General features: G+C 39.7%; 1 protein-coding gene across 3 annotated transcripts in view; it reads right to left on the bottom strand.

The window, feature by feature from the left end:
* sick (sickie) overlaps positions 1 to 7695 on the bottom strand; it is a 189420-nt gene extending 181725 nt beyond the window's left edge. Inside the window, exons 1-2 of one of the 3 annotated variants that reach the window (XM_069056862.1) lie at positions 954 to 1246; positions 170 to 642 (exon numbers count right to left, since the gene is read on the bottom strand). In XM_069056862.1, the coding sequence (XP_068912963.1) occupies positions 170 to 642; positions 954 to 1203 (723 nt within the window). In that variant the 5' untranslated portion in view covers positions 1204 to 1246. Of the gene's footprint in view, positions 1 to 169; positions 643 to 953; positions 1247 to 7626 lie in introns of those variants that run through there. The other 2 variants (XM_069056861.1, XM_069056865.1) reach the window with 2 other exon arrangements.
* Between the last annotated feature and the right edge of the window lie 7340 nt (positions 7696 to 15035).

Here is a 15035-nt window from a genome sequence, read left to right as displayed (position 1 = left end):
CATTTCTTTGACGCACCAAGTGTCTTAGGTCAGAAAGGGGCATGGACCTCACAAGATCAATAATGATCCAACAATTGTTGCAGAAAAAGTCCAGAGACTCCGGGCAAAACCAATTAGTCCGAAAAACATTGCCGTTCATTGTCCTGTTTACCAATCATTAACTGCTTACCTTGACTGTTTCCCTAAGACACAACAACTTGAGTCGCTCCTCCTGGCTGATAATTTGCGAGCATCCCTCCTTGTTCTTATCGACGTAACCCAGGAAACCGTACAGAGAAGACGGCGAAAGCGGCGAAGCTATCCCGGAATCGGTATCGGACAGCTTTCCCGCCTTTCCGTACTCAGCCAGATATGCATGTTGATCGGGTGTTTCCGAAGAACTGCCTCCTTCGGAAACTTCCATCGGCCGATATCCTTGCTGATCCTGAGTTTTACGGGGCGCTTCGAGATTGCACGCGAAAGGGGCTCGCTTTAAAGCCAACCATTTCGTCCCGACGCCGGTTCCGCCTTTGTCGACGGAGCGAGAAGGATTTACCGTTGCGGCCTCGTCCTGACGCGAATTGGATTTGGGAGATTGCGACTTGTGCGACTTCAACACGTGGAAGCTCGGGATCCTTGACGGTTTCGTCGTCGGAGACACATCTGAACAAGGAGTGACCAAGCTATTTTTTCACTTCCAAAACGTCCAAATTGGCTTGACATGCTTTTGTAAAATGGGCCTAAGACATCATTTCAGCTGACAAAAAAGATTATGAAATCACCGAAGCGTCGAGTGTATGAAACTATCTGATTATCCTTCGAACCAGTTTACACCTAGACCCTCTCCGTTTGGGCCCATTAGAGCCAAGCCGCAGGATAACAGAATTAAAAGCTTAGCATTTAGCCCAATTTGGCACGTTTAAGAAATTACTCAGCTTTGTCATGGGATAAAAAGGGAAAAGTGCTCCACCGACCTTTCGAGGGGTTATCGCCGCTAATCCTCGCAGGAGGCGACGCGAAGCGAACCTGTCCGCCCTTACATCTTCCTCCGGGAGAGTTACGGGAGGGCTCGTCCTTATCAGTCAGGCAGTCACCGGACACGGGTCGACGCTTCACCGTTCCAGTTTTTGCAGAGGGAGAGTCCCAATCCAGGGAATTCGAAGCGAGCGTGAGAGCTCCTCGACCAAGTATACCTCTGTGTCTGCCAAATCTCTTACTTGACATCGCACTAACATGATATTAACGGAGCTGTCACTTTCACTCAGTTAAATGAATTGTCTGGCAGGATTTGGAGGATGCGTTTTACCGCCGGCATCTTGGAAATTCGCCGAACTAATTTTCAGAGAGCGTCATGAATGAAGGTGCTAAGTTACGTCCAGGATGTCAGATAGTTGCGAAGGGAGAATTTTTGAAATAGATCAACAAGAGCTTCTCAATTTTCAACGTTCTCATAAGTTTGAACCGTTTTTCGACAAAAAAATCAATTCTCTTGCAATAAATAGGTTTTTGTTAGGTTGGAAACAGGTTTGTCGATCTATCGATCAACCTTTAAATAAAATATTATGTATTTGTTTAATCCATTTTTATTACTCAGTCTATTAGACATGATTCATCCTTTACATCTGTTCACATGTTTTACGAAGCGTCAAGCAACACAAGATCGGCGCTATTGAGTTAGGAGCGGGAATAATTTGCCGCATTCTATTGACACTTCCTTACTAATTAGACGTCCATGGTGCGAGTGTACAAAACCGAGTACAACGAATGTCAACGAACTGATGCTTCCGAAATCCGAAACGTCCCGATGTGATCCGCCCTCAGTTTTAACATACACCTTGGTGTTTGCGAAATGAATCGAAAAAATGAACAATTTCGGCATAATGGAGGGTTTGCAACTAGAAAATATTGAAATGGACAAACAAGGTAGGTGAATCCAACAAGAGTAACGTAAAGATTTCGCAAGGCTACGCGACGTTGCCAAACTGCCACGCTGTCTGCAGCTGATTGAGGTTAGAATAATGACTCCGACAATTTATAACAATTTTAAATTAATATTCGTGAAAAGTGAACGGTAATATCCTTTTCTGTAAATTTTTAGTGATTTACAGGGGTCTGTATTTTTGGAAATATGTGTCTTGAATTTATTTGATTTTTAATATTGCAACTTCAACATTTTGTGTCAATAAGAACTGCAACATTTGTTGACAAACGTCAATAATAATAATACCCAATGACAGAACATTCCGATAGAAGTGATGCATCTTTTAAAATATATCTGCACTGTCACTCGATAGACCTAACCTCAAAAACTTTGCCTGAACAAGTGCATCGAGGAGAAAGCTTTCAAATCGAGCGAACAATTTAACCACCTGTTCCGGTAAAAATTCTCCATCCTCTACCGGATTCGAATCCGGCCGTTGTATTTCCAGCTCACGTGCTCCCGGAAAATTAGTGTCGACTCCCTGGGCGCAACCACCGTAAAATCTCCTCCCGCCAAATCCAATAAATCGGCTTACACCGAGTAAAACACAACAAAACAGCAACAATACACCACCGCACTATCACCACCACATCTTCATATCGCGTTACATCAGCCGATTAATCGCCTCCCCGAATGGAAGACGACGACGAGGGTGCCGATCCGCTTTCCACCCCGCCGCTGTAACCAATCTGGTGCGCCCCGCTCTCTACCTTCGACCCCGCGGGATCGGCCGTAAGGTGTCAGAAGAGTGACCGTCGCCCGACTGGGGTCGGAAAACCACCCCGTCAGTTCCCGATGCTATTTGCTGGATGAGTCACGGGACGCGTAGTACGGGAATCCAATTGGAATCCCCCGGAAGGGCATCACTCGACGTACACTGTTGCGTTGCGGAATTGCCATGGACGGGCGACGTTCCATTGCACCACCGTCGATCGAACGTGATCCGGCACTGAATCACGGGAATAATTCGCTGACGATGACGAATACTTCGTATTTTCAATTTCGACGAATTATTTCTATTAATCGGATCGAGTGGGACGCCAGATGATTATTTTCGGGACGAACGAATCGCCCACATTTTTCCATTTCAGAGATTTTACAATTCAGGCTATTGATAGAAAGCTATTCTATTATTGGCTCGCGAGGGATCCTCTGCTCAAAATTTAACAAGATCACCCTCACACCAACCTTATCAAAAAAGAAAAGATGTGAAAACGTTGGTGTAAGAATAAATAGAAAGTAGGGGGTAGAAAAAAGCAAAAAAAAATAAAGAATAAAGAATGATGAGATTTTACAATTCAGATTCTTAGTGATAGAAAGCTATTCTACATATTATTCGCTTACGAAAAATCCTGTGGTGAAAAAAGGGAATAAAAAAGAGAGTACTGTTACGTTATAAATTACGCTCCCGAAACTGGGCAACCCTGTTACCGGTTACAAATCCGGAATGTTCAGGGGTATAACGAACAAGTCGTGGCTTCGACTCGGTTTACAATGCGAACCACGAGAAACGCCGACTGAAGCTGAAAAATTGGTGAGAACAGCCCGGAGTACGGGAAATGATACACAATCTTCCAACTAATCGTTTATTCAGATGTCAACAATAAAAATAATGATATAAATGAAAAAGAAAACAACGAAGCCTGACTAGCCTAATGGCGTGTACAAATTTAAATAACCCTAACTCTTCGGAGGGTCCTCCGGGTCCCAGACGTTCAACAAACGAGTACCGGCAAAACAATAAAAAAAAATCCTTTCTTTAGCGAAGGAGGAAGGCCGACTGATCCTACGTAACGTCGCTATTCGGCTACGCCGCCCGCAAAGCGGAGAGGTCCTCTAAGTCTTTCTTCGCTCAAAAAAAAAAAATTGAAATCAAGATGTTTTTCTTCGTGAAGAACCACGCGCAAAAAAATATTCGGTGAGCGCGATACAGAATTCCTGGCGAGGTCGCTCACGGATTGATAATAATCGTTCGTGAATATAAAAAACCCGACGGACTTGATAAGGAAATTTTATTCTTAAGTTAGTACAATTATTGAAATCACGCGCCTTATGACAAAACTGGAACTTTAACAGTCGAACATATTATAAATCCTAAACGCGATATCCAAATTAAATGAAACTGATGGAAACTATTCACCCGTCGAAATAATGAGTTGACAATGGAAATTTGACAACAGTTAAATACAAACGCTCAATTAGTTCGACGGAGTGACAAATTATACAACCAAAACTTTGGGAACCCAAGGCCTGTGGAAAATGGGGTGTCACCACTGCTCCTGACTTGCTGGAGGGTAGATCCGGCACCTTCCGGTGAGTCCGGGGACGACCTGGACTGACAGAACTCGACGAGATCCTGATCCGCAAAAGCGTTCGGTCTGGAACCTTCCGTAGTGAAGTCCGTGATCCGCTTGGCGATGTGGGCGGTGGTACTTAGACGAATCGTCTCCAACGGCCCTCGTGAACTCCACTACGTCGTCTCGTCGGCCCTGCAAATTCACTCGATCACTGTCCCCTTGACTCTCCCCAGGCACTGACAACACCACCGGCAAAAGGTCGTGAAAAATCCCCGTTCTGTCTCTGGTTCCCCCGATTTATAGCTTCCACCCCCTCTGTGCGCAGATTTTTCGGCGGAAGTCCGAGTACGTTTCCGTCGCGATGGATTCTAGAACATTCTAGAAAAATCGCGAAGATTTACAATCGCGCGGCGATTTAAATCGTAACAGTACCTACATAAAATGTTGGAGTAATAAGAAACAGAAAGCAGAAGGTGGAATAAATCAAAAGATACCCATGCTACTACATATTTTCATAAGGACGGAACAAATATAAAGAACAAACAAGGACGCTGTGCAGAATCGGACGTCAGGTATAGATACAGAGTCATTATAATAAATGATTGTCCCATCCATCGCAGTAGGCATTGGTGACATAGTTGAATGTGCCGCAAGCTTCATAACATGAGTGAAACTAGTATTGCCGATAGGTGGCGTTACCGGCGGTAGTGGAAATCTGTCTACTAGTTTGTCTAACGTTGCGAGGCTGGCGGCACATCCAAAATTTCCGTGGGTTTCCAACGCCAACTTCGATGGGACAATAATTTATAATGACCCTGTAGACTGTTAAAAAATATTTGGAGGTTTGAGAGTTTGTTGAAAAGCATTATTTTCAAATTGTAAACTGCAAAAGAAAGAAAACAAATACAAATGAAGAATCAAGTATGATGATATGTCTATAGAAATAACACATGAAAAGTGAGAAGTGAAAGATGAAATACTGGAACGAAATGAAGTATGAAATACCATTAAAAAATAGATACGCATACTCAAAAAAGACAAAGAATTTGGTAAAAGTAAATTGAGTTGAACACATGAAAGAATGTCATGTTGACAGATGTTACAAAGCTTACAAAAAGACTTCTCCATCGCTGTTGAAAATCTACCGAATAAATAAATACGCCAAGACAGACTTTCATGAGAAGGCGTGCCTGCAATAACAGCGGAGAACTTCACAAAAGACTCTCACTTATTCAGATCACTCCCGTTCAAATTTTCTTTCATCCACTTTGTTTACTTTGTCGATTTCATTTTGTTGTCGACAAACTCCAACGAACCATTTAGGTGGCAATTGCATAATTAAATTTGAGCACAACCACTGCCATATGTTAAAACTTTGCCGACGAAGAAATCGAGCAAGTTTCAGTTTGGCTTAATTAGATTTAAAAACCACAAAACGAACACTGTTCGAGCAAACACGTCTTTGTAATTTGTTGGATGTGGAAAGAGAATTCAGTTTAAAAGGTGACGTTCGACTGAGAGACTGTGGTGCGGTTGCCGTCCACCCCAAAATGTTTCGACTCCGGTTAATTTGAAGCGAGAGAGCAATATTTATAAAGGGGTGTTGGGATATTAAAAGAGATGATTTGTGGCCACTCTAGCTATTGAATTTAGACAGCATATTGTAACAGCTTTTCGTTCCCACTCCAGACACAGGAGCTATTTATGTTTTTACAATATGCCGGATAATATTTAACTGGGACTGCATATTTGTTGTGGTGGCAAAAATTGATACACTCAAGAAAAACTTCTCTCTTCGAGCTGTAGAATAGAAAGCTCACTAGTTTCGAAGTTGTGAAGGAGTTCATTGGAAGTTGATCTCCGCCAAGGCTAGTTTTTGATGTTGAACGAGAAGATACGAAAGAAGATTTTGCTGTTCCCCCCTCCGTTAAAAATCTGTTTGTCGTGCAACGTTACGACTTAATGAAGAAACATCCTCACACTTATGAAGTTGCGCCAGTTTCTGCCACGTCCCTCTGCTTCCCATTTGGGACCGTTAAGTCCTAATAGCCTCGACAAGAAGATATAAATCATATTAGAACAATTCCAGCTTTAGCTTTTCTCCAGAAACTCGCCCTCTTCAATCCCCAAAACGTGGTAGTAGTGCAGCGAGCAATGCCCCGGCCTCGGGGCCGGAGCGGTGCACGTAATTAAAACGGGGGCGGCGTGCACCGGCAGCAGAGGTGTACCTGCGGGGCTTATCTCCTAAATTATGAGTGTGCCGGTGTTGCATTCTCCGTTTTCAGGCGAACAGGACTAAATTGTGTTTGGACGGCACAACAGCCGTCAGCATTGAGCCTTCAGCTTAAATTACGCCAATTCCGCTTTATGGAGTCGTTTCTCTGTGCGAGGCCTTTTCGTCGGGACCTCAGACGAGATTTGCATTTTGTTATTAAGTTAATTGGCGCGAGGACTCTCCCGTCCGCCCATAATAATACTGCTATAGGGATTTTTTCACGAGCGAACGAAGGTTTTTCGCTGTTTTGGGGAAATTCGCCCCAAAGGGGACGCTCGTAAAACGACGCTTTTTGTTTTGGGGTAACGGAGTTGTGGAGTGCCCGAAGATGATTACGTGTGTAGTATTTAAATTTTAACGGCGGGACGATGGGCCATAATGTCAAACATATGAGCTGGAGTTGTTATGTGGTCGAGACCCCTTTAAGAGAAGGGTTCTGGTTACGGCCGAGACGATCGTTGGCTTTTATTGTTGCTACGCTTTCCACAGTAAATGGTTAAGCCTTGTTGCAGATCTACGCATTTGTTGCAACAAAAGAGATGGTGTGGTAAACAATCTAGATTTGACGCGTTTTGAGCGGGTGCAGCCAAAACTGAGCTGGCAAAAGCGAGTGCAGCAGGAAGCCACCAGGACATCACGTCTTACGCAGTATGGATTTGCCATTAAAAGCGCAGCCATGGCGCATGTTCAAAACGCACGTGTTCGAGATTCGGAATATGGTGCTGGTGCGAGTCGCAGATGGAGGAGAAGAAGAGAAGAAAACCCAAACATTTCGGCTTGACTAGACTGCGTGACGGCGATTTTACGTCTTCGTTCCCCGTCTATTTGTAACTCCATCTGCATACAACTCGATATCTTTGGATTCCGGTGCGGGAGATCGGAATTACAAATAGAAAACGGCGACGATAAATTTCGACCCTCCTGTCGATGTCTACCTGTGCCCCCGGATAACGCGAATCGATACGCATAAATGTTTATTTTCGGCGTTGAACAATAACATAAGCAAAGCCAGTGGCAAATGTGTTGCTACCTACTGTCTGTTGCACTAATGGCAGAAATGATGCGATTTGTTGGGTGATTGGCAAAAGACTCACCTGGATTGTCTCCTGGGGGCTGTATTTTCGCTGGTCCGTCGACATGATAACTCCATTCTAGTGACAACTCTGCAACAAATAAAACTTCTAAGGGGAGAACAAGGTTTGATTAAATTCGTGACCGAAATTATGGCGCTGATAAAAAATTTATTGTGCGTTTCTCTCTGCAATAAATTAAATTTGACAGCTTCGCTAGTGCTGAATAGAACTTTGTTGTTTCGTTGTCCTTTGTTTTAAATTAAATTTGGTACGTTTTCAAATTTGAGACCAATTGTCGATGCAGTGGCTTGTTATGGAATTCTTTTACATTTGCGAAATTAAATAACTTAAAAAACGTTTGCTTCGGTAAAAACACCTTTTGATGGTTAAGGTTAAGCAATAACTTTAGTTAAATATATGCCGTTGAAGTATACCAAATTAGATTTGCCTAGAACTATTATTTAAAAAGTTACAGGTTTTGAAAAAAGTGTTCCCCTAATTTTTTTGAGCAGTGTATATTTTTGATTAATTCCCACATACTGTCGCGAGCAATAAATTTTGGTCGTCAATGTCATTTCAAAATTTGGTTAGATTGTCACAAATTTAAAAAAATTTCCCTGCCTGACTATGCCCATGTCAACAAAGTGTCAAAAAAATGAGAACAAAATGACAATTAATGTCATACAACATGATGATAGGTTATGACATTTACGACTGTTTTACAATGAAGCATTTTCGATTGCGTCAAAGAATGACCTTGACGACCAAAATTTATTGCTCGCGACTGTACATCAAACGTGCATGTTCAGCCAATCCGAGCGCTTGCTTTCATCCTATCAAAAATGTTTATCGCTATAAAAACGTCCTACTACTCCTGTCAAAAGTGATTAAAATTGCATGCTACTCCTGTCAGATTCTCACATTGTTTTTAATAATTGCGTCTTTAATAGCTATACAGGGTATTTCACGAGTGATAATGAGCCCGACGGAATTGAAAATGCAACCCACACTACATTTCCGAAAAAAGCTGGCTATTGAAATTAAAATATCAAGCTTTTTTCAAAAATGTATTGTGAGTTGCATTTTCAATTCCGTCGGGTTCATTATCACTCGTGAAATACCCCATATTATAAATAAATAATTAACGTTAAAGTTTGTATTCTGGAATTAATCTTGCCAAAAATAACACGTCATAATTTTTTATATCTGGTAAATTTCCCAATTTTCACTTAAACATTTTTGCTCTAGAGAATTTTACTCTTTTGATATTTGGGCATTTTTATTCAAAGGTTAAACCCTCGAGCTAAAGCTCTCGGGCCTATCCAGAATAAAAACTCGTAAAATTGTCAAAGCAAAAAGTGTTCGTAAAATTGAAAAATTTATCCGATTATTTTTAAAAAAGTCCTGTCAGTAATGAGGAAAAATTTCAAATGGACCAATAGCATCAAAATTACACTGACTATTTGCTAGTAGCTAATTACCGCGATAATTTTTTCGTTGTTAAGGTAGCGCAGCCATTTGTTTCAATATAAAAATTAAAAATTCAGCACCGTTGCCATTATGGAGTACCATTCAGATTTCGCTTTTGAGATTTGACATAGTTTAAAAAATAATCACGCCGAATTACATTCGTGATGGTAATTTTTTTGATAATTTTAACTAGATTAGCACTCATCTTTGTTGCTATTATTAAGAAATCCCACTCGTGGACCGCGTCCACTCGTGATATTTCTATAGCAACAAAGATTCGTGTATCTAGTTAAAATTATCAAAAAATTACTATCACTTGTGTAATTACTGTTGATAAAAAAATTAGGTCTTGTTATTTTACCTTCATACCTTCGATAAATTTCAAGGGAAATTTTAGATATTGCCAACTGTAAAAAAAAATACAACTACATACACTGGCGGCCATTAATTTGGAAACACCGGCCTAATCTAGTTTACTGGATATTTCTAATATTTGATAGTGTAAGCGTTATGTCATGAACTCATGTCACTCATGTCATCGTTGAGCGCATTCAACAGACTGTTGCAGCCGAAACTGATATGTCAATAACATTATCAAAGTGACAAACAATTTACAATAGAAAAATCTTGGTGTTTCCAAATTAATGGCCGCCACTGTACATACATATCTAGCCTTGTTACGATTTCTGTTGGAAGACATCCTAATTGGCAAAGAATGGTTTCCAGACTTTGTTCAATCTTCAAGAATGAAAAAATTTTAAATAATTTATTTCGACGGAAATAACAAATATCTAGTTTAGAATCATATTTTTTTTACATTAAAAATGTTTCTTAATAGTTATTTATGCAACGAGGTTCTGTGTAAATTGGGCTTTTCTAATTGCCCGCGAGGCCAGATTGAAATACGAGCATAGCGAGGATTTTAAGGCCTCGAGGGCGATTAGAAAAGCCCAATTTGCACAGAAACGAGTTGCATACAAACTTTTATTGTTTGAAACGACGTCCCCAAAGCTTCCAAATCTATTAAAAATGATTTCGCATTTGCTTTTGACAGTTTTGACAAATTTTTCAAGAAATGTCACTTTGAATGTGTTGTCTAGGGCAACGGTTGGTACTCTGCTATTTTTTGCTTTAGAGCAGTTAGCAGGCAGTTTACAAAGGAGAAAAATGAGAATTTATGACAGTTGAAAGCAATAATAGCTATTTATGCACCAAGGGCGTTACAACGATGATTACGCCCGGAGAACGATGAATCCAGCTCGAGGGCTTTAGCCCGAGAGATGGATATCGTTCGATGGGCGTAATCATTCGGTGACGCCGTGGTGCATACCAAATTTTATTTTTCACTATACGTGTTCTTTAAAAAAAAAATTGGCGTCTTTGCAATTATGAATTGATGAGGGCGTTATGAATTCATTACGCCCGCTTATTCTTATTACGCCCTGGTATTATTCCCCGGTTGTTATGGACATGTTTACGTATTTCGTATCCTAGGAGTTATCATGCAATTATACTAAAGTGAAAAATAAAATTAATTTAAATCCTGTCTGGAGTGTTGTTTATCTGGTTGCAGGATTTGAATTGCAAATCTGTTAAGTGAAGCACGTAAAATTAACGCATCAGAAACATTGTAAATGAGAAATTCGTCTGTTGTTGAGTAAATGAGGTTATGTTTATGTTGCAAATAATTTTATTTTTTCTGTAATAAAATGCATTCTCTGCTGTGCGTTAATCTTCCCTGCTTTTTGCAAAATTTGTTCATTCTGAAGACATCTCTGCAACAAATAAAACTTCTAAGGTTGAAGAAGGTTTCATTAAATTCGTGACCGAAATTAGAGCGCGGATAAAAAATTTATTGCACTGTTCAGTCTCCAATAAATTAAATTCGGAGGATTCCCTAGTATTAAATCTTGGTTATGGTTCATTCCTCTGTTTTAAAGCAAATTTCGTGCGTTTGCAAATTTTAGGTTATGACCAACTGTGGAAGTATGAAGTGTGAACACAGTGGCGGCGTGTGTTGCAGAATTCTTTTACATTTTCCAAAATTATATGAACAAAGATTTTTCGGCTCTTTTAAAAACGTTTTGGTCAACAGAACAACACTGAAATATGTATATTTTTGATAAATTTTAAACAAAAACTAAAATAATAGAGAATCATTGTCAGGTACTGCCAACTGTAAAAAATACAATTCTGGTGCTATTACACTCTCACTTGAAGTAACTGCCTAAGAATAATTTCAAGTCTTTGCTTTACATTTTCCTCAAATGTTTATACATATTGGTTAGCAGCGTTGATTGATTTTTTTTATTTAACAATTATAATGTAAGTTTTAGAAAAAAAATCAAATTGTAGATGAGCTCATTAGCGTAGATAGTTTTATGGCGATAAATAAATAAAAATCAAAATAATCACAACTATTACGATACGAGTGTCTGCTTAAAACGGATTTGTTCATTGAATGCTACTGAAAATTTCCAATTTTAGGATTTGTTTCGAGGTTTCTTAATCTCCACTGTAAATATTTTAAACGTGGGTCTAGTCGGGGACCGATATGAATTTGGAGGGTGCGGTTATAAACGAGTTAGACGAACGTGACAGACATACGCCAGTGTTCAATCAACGTACGTCACAATATTTGTAAAGCGGCAAAGTACCATCACAACCGGAATCGTGAATATCCTGTGACACTCCAAGCCACGTCTTAGCTTAGGCCACCTCGTTGAACGACAAATCAGCCCGAAAACACAATTTTAAAACGAGCCTAATTTCGATCTGAAGTAAATATTGATACGTATTTGTCACTCCGGATGGTCGACAACTAATTAACTGAACCGTCTCAACAAACCAAACCTAAATTTAAGACAAGTGCGGACGGAGAAGACAACACGATAAATAAAAAGCCAATGCTTTTAGGCACTTTACAAGCCGCAGCCGCTCCACAGAAATAACATTAAGAGCTAAGAGAACGTGCGTGGGCCACATGTGGTACTGTCAAAGGTACTTCCGGTTTTACTTGGCCAGGTGGTGTAATTAGAGATCGATATAAAATTACGTGCACGTTTTACTAAGGTTTTGTCGATTCTGTGGTGATTAATGGATTGTGATGTATTTGCTAACTAACAAAAAAATACTACTTTAAAGTTGTCCAAAAATTATTCCAGTAAGAAGTAGTTTAGCTCCTGAAGAGATCTTTTCCATCTCAATTTCTAGATCTTTGTGTTATGTCGTTCGATTCCATTAATTATCATGAATCGTTTACATTGAAAAAAAAACTGCGTCTATTAAACTTCCTAACGTTTGTTAACAAAGACATCAACTTACTTTATCTCTTGATGCAAGGTAGGTAGAGAAATGACTAATTACGGTGTCAGCAAGTGTTGAATATTCATGATTTCCCTTAAAAGAGATTAATTTTCAAGAACCCCACTCGATCGTGGTGTCGTTCTGGAATTAATTACTATTAAGTAGTAATTGATTTGTGCGTTAATTTAAATTGGTGGATGACAGAGTATTGATTAAAATCTGTGTTGAAGAGAGACTTCGGGTGAAGTTAATTGCGGTTGTGAGTTTCCTTAGCAAAAACTTCTCCTCACGAGTTTCAGCTAAATGAGTTATTATCTTTTTGTGCTCGCTACAAGCTGATCTCTGATCCTGTATCTTTTTTCTCACGGAAAGTAACAGTAGCAGGCCGACAAGCTAACAAGATTTATACGTTTCGTAATTAATCATATCTATGCGCTCACGCAACTGTTAATAAGTTACAAGAGAGATATCGGTAATGGATTGAAGAACTTGGTAGGATGGAAGTGCAGCAAAGTACAAATGTCTTCACGAAATAATTGAATTGGATTGAATTATTAAGGGGCAAAAAAGTGATAGTCAGATCTTTGTGCACGAGTGATTGACGGCGCGATTATTTGTCGAGCAGGAGAAAGCGTAAAAATAGTTGTTTGTTCGTTAGCGGTTGATTGTTTGTAATAAATAAATTGAAAAAGCAACGTACAGGTTTTGTTTACAAACAGCAGGAGCTCCCAGCACGTGGTACAACGGTTACGTGAGCACCCACCCGCGCGTCCAGACACTCCAACACGACACACATCCGACCCACCACCATCGTCCACCTCTGCGCTCGTAAAAACTGAACACCCACTCGTTACACCCGCGACTACCACCCGCACGTGGACACACGGTTCAGGTAAAGAGACGACACGAGACTGGCCGAGGAACGCCCACGTTTTCCTTCTGCTTCTCAGGACTTGCGCTGCTGGTCCTGCATGTTGTCCGATTCCGGAAAAGTCGGAAGGGTTGTCGAGATAATGAGGGTCGAGGTGCACTTTTCTGGTAGTTCGTCGGGGAGGTCGCGGGTCGGTTTTGGAGTGCCGGAAGATTGGGTAATTAAGAAGGAGGAGGAATGGATTGGTCCTGAGAGTGATCCAGGAGGATTTGCCAAAAATGTGACGCCGGTGGTGGTGGCGGATGGTGTCTTATCTTATCAGCGGTTGATTAACGGGATTTTGTGTTTTTTTTTATTTTTATGTCTAATATACAGGGTGATTTACGAGGAATAATGAGCCCGGCGGAATAGCAAATGCAACCCACAATACATTGCAACAAAAAGCCGGACATCGAAGCGGTAAATGTCCGGGTTTTTCTCCTGATGAATTGCGGGTTGCATTTTCTATTCCGCCGGGCTCATTATTCCTCGTAAATCACCTTGTACTGGATAGTCAGAAATAAACAAAAAAAAGGGAAATGAAGGATTCATCTTGACATGACGTCGAAGAATATAGGAAAAATTGAATGACCGCAGTTTAAAATATACATACAGGGTTATTCACCGTAGAGTTCCCGCGAAAATTTAATGTTATGCAACACAACATACTAAAAAATCAGATTGCTAGATCCCATGTTTAACGTTTTACAAATTAGGAATCAAAGTAGTTTCATTTTAAAGTCAAAATGACATTTTGTTCTCTATGTAAGGTTATACGAAGAAATATTGGATGAAATCAACGTTAGACAAAAACGTTAAAAATAAGCCCATTTGGATATTTTTGAAACTAAACATGTACAGGTTGAACAGCATTTTTACGGCACTCACCAAAAATGAGAATCATGTCTGTTTTTTCGTATGATAAAATCGTGTAAAACGTGCGAATTTTTTTATTATGTCAGACTATAAAATGATTCTTCTTATAACCTTACATACTATGTGAGCTTTTGGTATTTTGTGTTGCATAACATTAAATTTTCGCTGGTACGGTGAATAACTCTCTGTATGTATGGGTATTTAAAAAATGCCGCACTAAAACTATAGTACAGTGTTGAGAAGCATTTGATAAGTGAAGGAAAAATATTTAAAAAATTCTTGGTGTTAAATTTGCACGTGGATGAAGGTTTCTTTTATGGTGAATTTGGAAACTGCGTGCAATTACCAGTACCTATTAGGCATTCACGATCTTTTTGGGACCGAGTTGGCTATCATTTTTTCTTTTCATGTTGGACTAACTGACTCAGTGATGCAACGGATGCAATTTTTTTTTCCTGTCAATGTCTGTTCGACATTTTCTTGCCACCGCAGTGCCAAATTTATTATTTTAATATTCGTAAGAAACTAAATGATTTATTAAGTGTGTAAAAATAATTTAAATTTCCGTCAAAGGAACAGTCAAAATTGCCAAAATAATTTTATTACGATAAAAAATTTCTATTAAACGATTTAGGGCGTTTCATAATAAATTTAAAGTCTACTTTATCTTAAAGTGACTTTAATGGATTGTTGCAACAATATGTTTCTATGGTAAACGGTAAACTTTAGGCTGATTATAAAATTGGGGGTTAATTTAATTTAAAAAGGACAGACCAGATTTAAGAGATCCGGCAACAAGGTACCTATTCAGAAAATATAACCCTAAATTGAAAACAACTTAACCTAACACAAAAAGTGTCAATTTCCT

Source organism: Tenebrio molitor, chromosome 8, assembly GCF_963966145.1.
Source record: "Tenebrio molitor chromosome 8, icTenMoli1.1, whole genome shotgun sequence".
In the NCBI taxonomy this organism is placed as follows: Eukaryota; Metazoa; Arthropoda; class Insecta; order Coleoptera; family Tenebrionidae; genus Tenebrio; species Tenebrio molitor.
This window is presented reverse-complemented; position numbering and strand designations above follow the sequence as displayed.